Here is a 13,849-nt window from a genome sequence, read left to right on the forward strand (position 1 = left end):
TGTATTTCATTTCCAATTTTTTTTTCTCACTTTATCATTATGGGGTATTGTGTGTAGATGGTTGAGGAAAACAATCTACTTAATCTATTTTAAATTCAGGCTGTAACACAACAAAATGTGGAATAAGGCAAGGGGTATGTTTAGAACAATTATTGTGTGGATTTGGCACTATCTTCCCCCTCCCATGGCCCTCATGCCATTGGCTAAGAGACGTGATGTCACGGAGGGGTCTGCCCTATAAATGCACTCTCTTCACACACAGCCAGCAGACCATGCTGAGAACCAGCTTCACTGCAGTGACAGAGCAATCATAGACTCTGAAGCTCTAGAATACTACAGACACTGTGAACAGCACAAAGGATCCCGTCTCATCGTCTCTCACCATGTGCATAGGACTGGAATCACTGCCTAGCACATGTCTGGAGAGGTATGTCTAGCCGTACTTTTTTATCCCATCACATTATGTGTCACTGGGTTTACATTGATGGGAATTATTACACAGCTACTTCATGGGGAAATTGGACGATCAGTTGTAAGTAAGGTGTGAATGATTGCATCAAGCTAATGTACGTGTTTTTCTCTTATTTTCTCAGGGCAAAGGAACTCAAAGCTCTCTTTGGAAGTTTCCTACAGAAGCCAGATCTGAGCATCATCGGTCACTCACACAAGACCGACAAACTAAGGTCAGATACTCTAAAAAAAACAATGCTCTATGTCTACACAGATTTTTTTTTAAACATAATAAAAAAATGTTGCCTTGGAAATGAAGGAGACCATGCACAACCGGATGAACTAACCTGATGCTTTTTTTTTATCAACAGGTTAAATAAGAGTGAACCATTAAAATGGAAGGAGTCGTTTGAGAACCTGCTGTCCAACCAAAGTAAGTCTGACTCTTGCTATGAGTTCTAACTTACTTTAATTAGTCATACTACACAAACGTACAAGTGCATATTGTACACGTGTGTATCGCAAACGTGGATAGGAAAAGCCATGTAGCTGTTACTCCACATAGCCAGAATGCATTACACAAAACAGCAGTAGCAGGATTCACTCATAATATATCCAAATATATTATTTTATATATAGACTATAGGAAAAGCTGCTTGCTTCCACATCACAAATGGAGAAGGTTAAAAAGTGAATTGAAGTTGTGACATGCTACGATAAATTCACAGATGCTAATGTGACAATTCTCACCTTCTCTTTTCCAGATGGACTGTGCTTGTTCCGTGCTTTCCTGGTGTCGGAGTTTAGCGAGGAGAACATAGCTTTCTACCTGGCCTGTGAAGACTACAGGATAACCAAGCCCTCCTCAAAGCTATCGGCTACAGCTAAGAAGATCTATGAGGAGTATGTCTGCAGTGATGCACCAAGAGAGGTAACTATCAATATATATATACACAATGAATCAATTATGTCTATATACAGAGTGTTTGTAGAGGAATCTGTAGATTGGATATACGCTACATAAACACATGCACACAAAATAATATACTCATTGTGCACAAACAATACCCAATAAGACATTGTTTCAAGTAAAACACATAGTAATCAAATTTTCCCATCCTCTTCCCCCAGGTCAACCTCGACCATGAGACCAAAGCCATCACCAAGAAGAATCTGGAACACCCCAGCCAGTCCTGTTTCAGCCTGGCCCAGGAGAAGATCTACGCCCTGATGGAGAAAGACTGCTACCCTCGCTTCCTCAAGTCCCCCACCTACCTGGAGATCAGTCGGCAGGTCAAATCCGGTTAAGACCATTTATGGCTTGTTAAGACTGGTTAAGGCTGGTTGAAGCTTGTTAAGACTGGTTAAGGCTGGTTGAGGCTTGTTAAGACTGGTTAAGGCCAACTTGCAGGTGGTGAATGAGACACGAAGAAGAAGTCCATGGGAGACATGCTGAAAAGGACACACTGGAAACCAGGTGGTCTCACTAGGGTCCTCCTCAGTGGAGGAAGGGTCCTGTGCTGCTGGGTCAAACGTATGGAGGGGGGGACTGAAGATGTATACTAGATTGAACTGGAAGTCAGTCGGAAGTTGACACTGGAAATCTTGTCTGTGGCCTAGGAAAGAAGGCCGCTCACTGTGAAGATTGGAGTATCGAAGTCTGTAAAAGAGGTCTGTGAAGATTGAGGTATCTAAGTCTGTAAAAGAGGTCTGTGAAGATTGAGGTATCTAAGTCTGTAGGTCTGTGAAGATTGAGGTATCTAAGTCTGTAGGTCTGTGAAGATTGAGGTATCTAAGTCTGTAGGTCTGTGAAGATTGAGGTATCTAAGTCTGTAGGTCTGTGAAGATTGAGGTATCTAAGTCTGTAGGTCTGTGAAGATTGAGGTATCTAAGTCTGTAGGTCTGTGAATATTGAGGTATCTAAGTCTGTAAAAGAGGTCTGTGAAGATTGAGGTATGGAAGTCTGTAAAAGGTGAACATGTGTCTTGAGGTCAAAGACACATGAAGAAGTTCATGGTCATGGCGTTTGAGCAGAAAGAACAATGTGATGGAAAAGGACTGCTTTGCACAATCACTGAGAAGGTGTTATAGTTTTGTATTGTCTGATGCCTGTCTATTTATTTGGGTATTTATTAGCAGTCATTTTGTTATAGAAATGTTATTGAAATGTTATTGAAATGTTTGTACTGTAGAGTGCACTGGACAGCACTGTCCTGTACCGTTCCACAACATTTTTTATATTTATGTGTACATTTTTTATACCCAGAACTCCTTATGTGAGAGGAAATTATTTGAATAAAATCGGAAACTATATAAAACAACATTATATGAAGTTTTACTCTATTCATTTTCATTACCAGATCAAAAACAACAGCAATTATTCAGATCCAGCTTTCTAATGTGTTCAACATTCAATAAGATGAAACATACAGGGATCTCCTTCAATTCTGTCTGTTCTCTAACCTACACGTACGACAGAGGATTAGAAAATGACTCTATGAAAAGATAATCACCACCCACTGCTACCCCCTGGGCACACACTGGTTGAATCAATGTTGTTTCAAAGTCATTTCAATGAAATTACGTTGAACCAATGTGGAATAGACGTTGAATTGACATCTGTGCCCACTGGGCACTGACCATGCACCATAGACTCCCATCTAATTGGGATGAACCCCTTGCCTCCGAGTCGCAGGGCTCTTGTGTATGTGGGGGGTAGACTGAAGGAACGTCTGGAATAGCCTCCCTGAGGTGTTTTCCCTGTATGCAGCTGCCGAGAGCGTGGGCTGGCCGTGGTCTCCATGGAGACTAGCGATCACCCATTGTACACCTCTTCAGGTTTGCTTACCTCAAGCTCGCCCACGAGTGAACTGCTCAGAGCCATGGTGACTCACATCACATACCCTCCATCTCTTCCCACTCTTCTCCCTCCCTCCCTCTCTTCTCCCTCCCTCCCTCTCTTCCCACAAAATGTATGAAAGCCAGATATATATACAATAAAAAAGGACTTGTACAAAAAAAAGCAGGCTCTATTGATATAATTAGTGTATGAAATGTCCTAAACAGTATTGAACTTGATAGTAAACATAGTCGACAGATGCTATTCAGATGTTGCCAAAACAATGATTGGTAAATGTTGAATTAATATGGAAATGACTAAGTAACTCCACTACATGTAACTGTTATTTTTTAACAATCTTAAGAGCTGTCGTTTTAATGTGTGGAACTGCAGTTTTATCAGACATTTTCTGTTTTGTCCTCTGTTGTAAGGGATCCGTCAAGCACTTTCTAATCTGCTGTGACCAATCCTTGGTACGCCTACCCTACCAGGTGTTTAGGGAATAGACAGAGCAGTAAAGTAAAGAATATTTGGTCCAACCTATAGACTTCACGTAACAGGACTAGATTGTAAATGTGGCAAGAGATATAAGATTTATATATACAGTATATACTAGTGTTGTCACAATACGAACATTTTGACTTCAATACCAATATCAGGTTTAGTATCACAATATCCAATACCATCACAATACTTGATAAAACACAATATCCGATACCATCACAATACTTGCTACCAAAACGATACCAAAATAACACCAAAACGAGACCACGCCAAAAAAAGTGAAAGAATGGCACTTGATCCAGACAATATCATTTAAAAAATTTGATTTTGAATGTATGCATTAATTAATTAATTGTTCAATCAATTTGTCTTTGTTTTTCTAACTAATCTAACTACATAACAGTTCCAATCCAAGATAGCGTAGCAGTCACACGTATTTGTCCTTCGTCTTGTCGTGTCCCATGTATATATATTTTTCTATATTTTTCTAAACCCTTACTTCAAAATACTCTCCTGTAAACCACCTCACCCAATCTGCTTTTTCTCTAACGTATTTTTCTCTGCCTCTTACTGGAATCTCTCCAACATAAACTAGCCAGACAACTAGCCAGCTAACGGTCATCAGCTAACCTTTAGCTCGGAAAGCTCTCGCCAGTTGGTACAACGTGATTCAACCAGAGCATACCGGACCTATTTTTTCTCTCCATATCCCCGGATTCCTATCGCAAGCTCTGAACCTTCTCACCTTCCGACCTTCGCAGCTAACATCCCCTGAATGCTAGCTGTCTAGAGCACAACGGACTGTTGGCTTACGAAGCCCATCGAATACATTCCGAAGCCACTAGCTAGCAGTCAGCTATCCTTTGCTAGCGGTCATCAGCTACCTTTATCCCGGACAACTCTCGCCAGTCTGTACAGCGTGACTCAAACCAGAGCTAGTCGGACTTATTCTTCTCGATATCTCCGGACTCCTACCGCAAGCTCTGAACCTATTTTTTATATTTAAAAAAAAAACATTTTTATTATGACAATTTTTAAAATGTAATTTTCCACCTGGAATTATAGCAGCTAACGACCCCTGAACGCACAGCCGCTAATCTGCGGCCTGCTAGCTATCTAAAGCACATTGGACTGCTGGTTTAAGAGGCCCTTCGGACATATTTCTTCAGCCACTATACATATTTAGCCAATTGGCCTGGTTTACCACATGGAGCCCTGCTGATCTGATGTAACTGCACGAGGGCGCCACAACAGACTTCCATCCGTCACGTCATCCCTCTAAGGCCTTTCTGTTAGCCTGCTAGCCCCGTGCCGCTAGCTGCCTGAAGCCACGCACTGGACTTGAATGATCACCCGGCTACGCATGCCTTTCCCTAACGTCACCATGTCGTGTCGATTGCAGTTCTGGTTTGTAACTATTGTTTTATTTCACTGTAGAGCCTCTAGCACTGCTCAACACGCCTCGGCTAACAATTTAGTTCCACCCCCCACACACGCAGTGACATCACCTGGTTTAAATGCTATTTCTAGAGACAATACCTCTCTCATTATCACTATATGCACAGGTTTACCCCCACTGTATTCACATCCTACTATACCTTTGTCTGTACATTATGCCTTGAATATATTCTACCGTGCCCAGAAATCTGCTCCTTTTACTCTCTGTTCCGAACGTACTAGATGTCCAGTTCTGTTAGCCTTTAGCCGTACCCTTATCCTACTCCTCCTCTGTTCCTCTGGTGATGTAGAGGTTAATCCAGGCCCTGCAGTGTCTACCTCCACTCCCATCCCCCAGGCTCTCTCATTTGTTGACTTCTGCAACCGTAAAAGCCTTGGTTTCATGCATGTTCACATTAGAAGCCTCCTCCCTAAGTTTGTTTTATTCACTGCCCTAGCACAATCCACCAATCCGGATGTCCTAGCCGTGTCTGAATCCTGGCTTAGGAAGACCACCAAAAACCTTGAAATTTCCATATAACATTTTCCAATGAGATAGAACTGTCAGAGGGGTGTCTGTCTAGACTGTAAACTCTCCTTCCAGACTTACATTAAGCATCTCCAATCAAAAATTAAATCTAGAATCGGCTCCCTATTTCGCAACAAAGCTTCCTTCACTCATGCTGCCAAACATACCCTCGTAAATCTGACCATCCTACCGATCCTTGACTTCGGCGATGTCATCTATAAAATAGCCTCCAACACTACTCAGCAAACTGGATGTAGTCTATCACAGTGCCATCCGTTTTGTCACCAAAGCCCCATATACTACCCACCACTGCGACCTGTACGCTCTCGTTGGTTGGCCCTCGCTTCATACTCGTCGCCAAACCCACTGGCTCCAGGTTATCTACAAGTCTCTGCTAGGTAAAGCCCCGCCCTATCTCAGCTCGCTGGTCACCATAGCAGCACCCACTCGTAGCACACGCTCCAGCAGGTATATCTCACTGGTCACCCCCAAAGCCAATTCCTCTTTCGGTCGCCTTTCCTTCCAGTTCTCTGCTGCCAATGACTGGAACGAACTGCAAAAATCTCTGAAGCTGGAGACTCTTAGCTCCCTCACTAGCTTTAAGCACCAGCTGTCAGAGCAGCTCACAGATCACTGCACCTGTTCATAGCCCATCTGTATACAGCCCATCTACCTACCTCATTCCCATACTGTATTTATTTATTTAGCTCCTTTTGCACCCCAGTATCTCTACTTGCACATCCATCTTTTGCACATCTACCATTCCAGTGTTTAATTGCTATATTGTATTTACTTCACCACCATGGCCTATTTATTGCCTTTACCTCCCTTATCTCACCTCATTTGCACTCATTGTATATAGACTTATTTTTCTACTGAATTATTGACTGTATGTTTTGTTCATTTCATGTGTAACTCTGTGTTGTTGTATGTGTCGAACTGCTTTGCTTTATCTTGGCCAGGTCGCAGTTGCAAATGAGGACTTGTTCTCAACTAGCTTACCTGGATGAATAAAGGTTAAATAAAATAACGTTAAAAAAATAACAGCATAATGGTAATCACAGTGCTTAATTTGAGCCGGATCCTGGGCACCTCTCCGTTTGGACTGTTTTGTTCCGGGACCTATTTGGCCGGATCAGATACCTCTCCTGGCATGAAAAATAACTACGAAAAATAATAACGTTTTGCAATGTAACATTTTTTATAAAACGGATCAAAGTTCATTCGAGTTGCCTCTTAGTTAATTATCCTGCCCCCACAAAAAAAGTAATGTGAAAAAGTATATTTTCAGCCCGGGCCTAATATTCTAAACGTTTGTGGTTTACGCAACATTGTAATTGAGGTTTGAGACGAACGCGTTGCGGTGGCTGTGTGAGAAGCGCGCCGTTATGTCTCACATAGCTTTCTATGATCTCTCTCTACTCTGATAGACATGAACCTGCAACTCTCATCTCTCCAGTGTTGCACTTCATCATTGGTTTCCTTCATAGCCACGCGAAGGGTTCTGAACGAACTGCAGAACCCCTGATACATTGAAATACATTTGCCAAAGTTATACCGTTACTGCTGTCTGTTTCAGAAAGAAATGACATTATTCAGAGTAGTGTACTACACGGAGAGAAGCGACAAGAGGATCAACAGCTGTGGATTGCAGCCCAATAACAAGGAATAGTCTACAGTCGGGAACGCGCGGCTGATATGTCAGTGAATAAACAGCACACAGACAAAACAGACATTTCGCAATATTTCAAATCCAATCGAGGGAAAACACAGGTTGGAAAGCGAAAATTTCCTGCTGAAAAAAGAAGACTGTGTTGTAGGCTACCAAAATATTTGATCAACTTCCAAATATTGTTTTACAAAAGAGAGAGAGAGAGAGGCCTTTGGCACGAGCACATCGGTCATCACCAGTGAGTGATCTGCGCATCATTGGGTGAGTCAGTGAAACTGGAAAGCATTTCTAGGACTATCATTTCCTCCTCATATTGTAAGAATGCAATATGTCTTCACACGACTAGGCCTGGGCTATTGGTTTTTTAAACGTTTTTATTGATCTCAGATTCAAAGTGTCAAAGTAGCCTGCTATTTCAATCATTTGTGTGGTATTAAAAAATATTCAGCCTAAGACTCCAGTCATGTAAAATGACGTAGAATTGCATGACATGTGTTTATAAAAGGACAACATTTTCCCCGACCCTAGGTTACTTAAAATATTCCCCATGTGTGCAACTTCTATAACTGCCTCTACTCTACTGCTCTGTGCCTCTACTCTACTCTACTGCTCTGTGCCTCTACTCTACTGCTCTGTGCCTCTACTCTACTGACTATACTGCTCTGTACCTCTACTCTACTGACTCTACTGCTCTGTGCCTCTACTCTACTGCTCTGTGCCACTACTCTACTGACTATACTGCTCTGTGCCTCTACTCTACTGCTCTGTGCCTCTACTCTACTGACTCTACTGCTCTGTACCTCTACTCTACTGACTCTACTGCTCTGTGCCTCTACTCTACTGCTCTGTGCCTCTACTCTACTGCTCTGTACCTCTACTCTACTGACTCTACTGCTCTGTGCCTCTACTCTACTGACTCTACTGCTCTGTGCCTCTACTCTACTGCTCTGTGCCTCTACTCTACTGCTCTGTGCCTCCTCTCTAATGCTCTGTGCCTCTACTCTACTGACTATACTGCTCTGTACCTCTACTCTACTGACTCTACTGCTCTGTGCCTCTACTCTACTGCTCTGTGCCACTACTCTACTGACTCTACTGCTCTGTGCCTCTACTCTACTGCTCTGTGCCTCTACTCTACTGACTCTACTGCTCTGTACCTCTACTCTACTGACTCTACTGCTCTGTGCCTCTACTCTACTGCTCTGTGCCTCTACTCTACTGCTCTGTGTCTCTACTCTACTGCTCTGTGCCTCTACTCTACTGCTCTGTGCCTCTACTCTACTGCTCTGTGCCTCTACTCTACTGACTCTACTGCTCTATACCTCTACTCTACTGACTCTACTGCTCTGTGCCTCTACTCTACTGCTCTGTGCCTCTACTCTACTGACTCTACTGCTCTGTGCCTCTACTCTACTGCTCTGTGCCTCTACTCTACTGCTCTGTGTCTCTACTCTACTGCTCTGTACCTCTACTGCTCTGTGCCTCTACTCTACTGCTCTGTGTCTCTACTCTACTGCTCTGTGCCTCTACTCTACTGCTCTGTGCCTCTACTCTACTGACTCTACTGCTCTGTGCCTCTACTCTACTGCTCTGTGCCACTACTCTACTGACTATACTGCTCTGTACCTCTACTCTACTGACTCTACTGCTCTGTGCCTCTACTCTACTGCTCTGTGCCACTACTCTACTGACTCTACTGCTCTGTGCCTCTACTCTACTGCTCTGTGCCTCTACTCTACTGACTATACTGCTCTGTACCTCTACTCTACTGACTCTACTGCTCTGTGCCTCTACTCTACTGCTCTGTGCCACTACTCTACTGACTCTACTGCTCTGTGCCTCTACTCTACTGCTCTGTGCCTCTACTCTACTGCTCTGTGTCTCTACTCTACTGCTCTGTGCCTCTACTCTACTGCTCTGTGCCTCTACTCTACTGCTCTGTACCTCTACTCTAATGACTCTACTGCTCTGTGCCTCTACTCTACTGCTCTGTGCCTCTACTCTACTGACTCTACTGCTCTGTACCTCTACTCTACTGCTCTGTGCCTCTACTCTACTGCTCTGTGCCTCTACTCTACTGACTCTTCTGCTCTGTGCCTCTACTCTACTGCTCTGTGCCTCTACTCTACTGCTCTGTGTCTCTACTCTACTGCTCTCTACCTCTACTGCTCTGTGCCTCTACTCTACTGCTCTGTGACTCTACTCTACTGACTCTACTGCTCTGTGCCTCTACTCTACTGCTCTGTGCCTCTACTCTACTGCTCTGTGTCTCTACTCTACTGCTCTGTGCCTCTACTCTACTGCTCTGTGCCTCTACTCTACTGCTCTGTGCCTCTACTCTACTGACTCTACTGCTCTATACCTCTACTCTACTGACTCTACTGCTCTGTGCCTCTACTCTACTGCTCTGTGCCTCTACTCTACTGACTCTACTGCTCTGTGCCTCTACTCTACTGCTCTGTGCCTCTACTCTACTGCTCTGTGTCTCTACTCTACTGCTCTGTACCTCTACTGCTCTGTGCCTCTACTCTACTGCTCTGTGTCTCTACTCTACTGCTCTGTGCCTCTACTCTACTGCTCTGTGCCTCTACTCTACTGACTCTACTGCTCTGTGCCTCTACTCTACTGCTCTGTGCCACTACTCTACTGACTATACTGCTCTGTACCTCTACTCTACTGACTCTACTGCTCTGTGCCTCTACTCTACTGCTCTGTGCCACTACTCTACTGACTCTACTGCTCTGTGCCTCTACTCTACTGCTCTGTGCCTCTACTCTACTGACTATACTGCTCTGTACCTCTACTCTACTGACTCTACTGCTCTGTGCCTCTACTCTACTGCTCTGTGCCACTACTCTACTGACTCTACTGCTCTGTGCCTCTACTCTACTGCTCTGTGCCTCTACTCTACTGCTCTGTGTCTCTACTCTACTGCTCTGTGCCTCTACTCTACTGCTCTGTGCCTCTACTCTACTGCTCTGTACCTCTACTCTAATGACTCTACTGCTCTGTGCCTCTACTCTACTGCTCTGTGCCTCTACTCTACTGACTCTACTGCTCTGTACCTCTACTCTACTGCTCTGTGCCTCTACTCTACTGCTCTGTGCCTCTACTCTACTGACTCTTCTGCTCTGTGCCTCTACTCTACTGCTCTGTGCCTCTACTCTACTGCTCTGTGTCTCTACTCTACTGCTCTCTACCTCTACTGCTCTGTGCCTCTACTCTACTGCTCTGTGACTCTACTCTACTGACTCTACTGCTCTGTGCCTCTACTCTACTGCTCTGTGCCTCTACTCTACTGCTCTGTGTCTCTACTCTACTGACTCTACTGCTCTGTACCTCTACTCTACTGACTCTACTGCTCTGTCCCTCTACTCTACTGACTCTACTGCTGTTTACCTCTACTCTACTGCTCTGTGCCTCTAGTCTACTGCTCTGTGCCTCTACTCTACTGACTCTACTGCTCTGTGCCTCTACTCTACTGCTCTGTGCCTCTACTCTACTGCTCTGTGCCTCTACTCTACTGCTCTGTGTCTCTACTCTACTGCTCTGTGCCTCTACTCTGCTGCTCTGTGTCTCTACTCTACTGCTCTGTACCTCTACTGCTCTGTGCCTCTACTCTACTACTCTGTGTCTCTACTCTACTGCTCTGTGCCTCTACTCTACTGATCTGTGTCTCTACTCTACTGACTCTACTGCTCTGTGCCTCTACTCTATTGCTCTGTGCCTCTACTCTACTGCTCTGTGCCTCTACTCTACTGCTCTGTGCCTCTACTCTACTGCTCTGTGCCTCTAATCTACTGCTCTGTGCCTCTACTCTACTGCTCTGTGTCTCTACTCTACTGCTCTGTGTCTCTACTCTACTGACTCTACTGCTCTGTGCCTCTACTCTACTGCTCTGTGCCTCTACTCTACTGCTCTGTGCCTCTACTCTACTGACTCTACTGCTCTGTGCCTCTACTCTACTGCTCTGTGCCTCTACTCTAGTGACTCTACTGCTCTGTGCCTCTACTCTACTGCTCTGTGCCTCTACTCTACTGCTCTGTGCCTCTACTCTACTGCTCTGTACCTCTACTCTAATGACTCTACTGCTCTGTGCCTCTACTCTACTGCTCTGTGCCTCTACTCTACTGACTCTACTGCTCTGTGCCTCTACTCTACTGCTCTGTGCCTCTACTCTACTGCTCTGTGCCTCTACTCTACTGACTCTTCTGCTCTGTGCCTCTACTCTACTGCTCTGTGCCTCTACTCTACTGCTCTGTGACTCTACTCTACTGACTCTACTGCTCTGTGCCTCTACTCTACTGCTCTGTGTCTCTACTCTACTGCTCTGTGTCTCTACTCTACTGCTCTCTACCTCTACTGCTCTGTGCCTCTACTCTACTGCTCTGTGACTCTACTCTACTGACTCTACTGCTCTGTGCCTCTACTCTACTGCTCTGTGCCTCTACTCTACTGCTCTGTGTCTCTACTCTACTGACTCTACTGCTCTGTACCTCTACTCTACTGCTCTGTGTCTCTACTCTACTGCTCTGTGCCTCTACTCTGCTGCTCTGTGTCTCTACTCTACTGCTCTGTACCTCTACTGCTCTGTGCCTCTACTCTACTACTCTGTGTCTCTACTCTACTGCTCTGTGCCTCTACTCTACTGATCTGTGTCTCTACTCTACTGACTCTACTGCTCTGTGCCTCTACTCTATTGCTCTGTGCCTCTACTCTACTGCTCTGTGCCTCTACTCTACTGCTCTGTGCCTCTACTCTACTGCTCTGTGCCTCTAATCTACTGCTCTGTGCCTCTACTCTACTGCTCTGTGTCTCTACTCTACTGCTCTGTGTCTCTACTCTACTGACTCTACAGCTCTGTGCCTCTAGTCTACTGCTCTGTGCCTCTACTCTACTGCTCTGTGCCTCTACTCTACTGACTCTACTGCTCTGTGCCTCTACTCTACTGCTCTGTGCCTCTACTCTAGTGACTCTACTGCTCTGTGCCTCTACTCTACTGCTCTGTGCCTCTACTCTACTGCTCTGTGCCTCTACTCTACTGACTCTACTGCTCTGTGCCTCTACTCTACTGCTCTGTGCCTCTACTCTACTGACTCTACTGCTCTGTACCTCTACTCTACTGACTCTACTGCTCTGTGCCTATACTCTACTGCTCTGTGCCACTACTCTACTGACTCTACTGCTCTGTGCCTCTACTCTACTGCTCTGTGCTTCTACTCTACTGCTCTGTGCCTCTACTACTCTGTGCCTCTACTCTACTGCTCTGTGCCTCTGCTCTACTGCTCTGTGCCTCTACTCTACTGCTCTGTGCCTCTACTCTACTGCTCTGTGTCTCTACTGCTCTGTGCCTCTACTCTACTGCTCTGTGCCTCTACTCTGCTGCTCTGTGTTTCTACTCTACTGCTCTGTGCCTCTACTCTACTGCTCTGTGCCTCTACTGCTCTGTGCCTCTACTCTACTGACTCTACTGCTCTGTGCCTCTACTCTACTCCTCTGTGCCTCTACTCTACTGCTCTGTGCCTCTACTCTAGTGACTCTACTGCTCTGTGCCTCTACTCTACTGCTCTGTGCCTCTACTCTACCGACTCTACTGCTCTGTGCCTCTACTCTACTGCTCTGTGCCTCTACTCTACTGACTCTACTGCTCTGTGCCTCTACTCTACTGCTCTGTGACTCTACTCTACTGCTCTGTGTCTCTATTCTACTGCTCTGTGCCTCTACTCTACTGCTCTGTGCCTCTACTCTACTGCTCTGTGCCTCTACTCTACTGCTCTGTGCCTTTACTCTACTGCTCTGTGCCTCTACTCTACTGCTCTGTGCCACTACTCTACTGCTCTGTGCCTCTACTCTACTGCTCTGTGCCACTACTCTACTGCTCTGTGCCACTATTCTACTGCTCTGTACCTCTACTCTACTGCTCTGTACCTCTACTCTACTGCTCTGTGCCTCTACTCTACAGCTCTGTGCCACTACTCTACTGCTCTGTGCCTGTACTCTAGTGCTCTGTGCCTCTACTCTAGTGCTCTGTGCCTCTACTCTAGTGCTCTGTGCCACTACTCTACTGATTCTACTGCTCTGTGCCTCTACTCTACTGCCCTGTGCCTCTACTCTACCGCTCTGTGCCTCTACTCTACTGCTCTGTGCCTCTACTCTACTGCTCTGTGCCTCTACTCTACTGACTCTACTGCTCTGTACCTCTACTCTACTGCCCTGTTTCTCTACTCTACTGACTCTACTGCTCTGTACCTCTACTCTACTGCCCAGTTTCTCTACTCTACTGACTCTACTGCTCTGTGCCTCTACTCTACTGCTCTGTGCCTCTACTCTACTGCTCTGTGCCTCTACTCTACTGCTCTGTACCTCTACTCTGCTGCTCTGTGTCTCTACTCTACTGCTCTGTACCTCTACTCTACTG

General features: G+C 45.4%; 1 protein-coding gene across 1 annotated transcript; it reads left to right on the forward strand.

Annotated features, from left to right (window-relative positions):
* The first annotated feature begins 264 nt into the window (after positions 1 to 264).
* LOC110509025 (regulator of G protein signaling 5) lies at positions 265 to 2,773 on the forward strand. Its single transcript, XM_036966929.2, has 5 exons — positions 265 to 427; positions 594 to 683; positions 822 to 883; positions 1,215 to 1,381; positions 1,582 to 2,773. The coding sequence occupies exons 1-5, from the start codon at positions 384 to 386 to the stop codon at positions 1,756 to 1,758; spliced, it is 540 nt and encodes a 179-aa protein (XP_036822824.1). The 5' UTR covers positions 265 to 383; the 3' UTR covers positions 1,759 to 2,773.
* The last annotated feature ends 11,076 nt before the right edge of the window (positions 2,774 to 13,849 follow it).

This window comes from Oncorhynchus mykiss, chromosome 28 (assembly GCF_057628025.1).
Source record: "Oncorhynchus mykiss isolate SJ-2025 chromosome 28, ASM5762802v1, whole genome shotgun sequence".
NCBI lineage: Eukaryota > Metazoa > Chordata > Actinopteri > Salmoniformes > Salmonidae > Oncorhynchus > Oncorhynchus mykiss.

Bases quoted from the DNA above. Each gene is read 5' to 3' on its own strand.
- LOC110509025 (XM_036966929.2), top strand. From the start codon at position 384: ATGTGCATAGGACTGGAATCACTGCCTAGCACATGTCTGGAGAG. The intron at 428-593 runs GTATGTCTAGCC...TTATTTTCTCAG, and splicing joins CCTAGCACATGTCTGGAGAG to GGCAAAGGAACTCAAAGCTC. The intron at 684-821 runs GTCAGATACTCT...TTTTATCAACAG, and splicing joins CACAAGACCGACAAACTAAG to GTTAAATAAGAGTGAACCAT.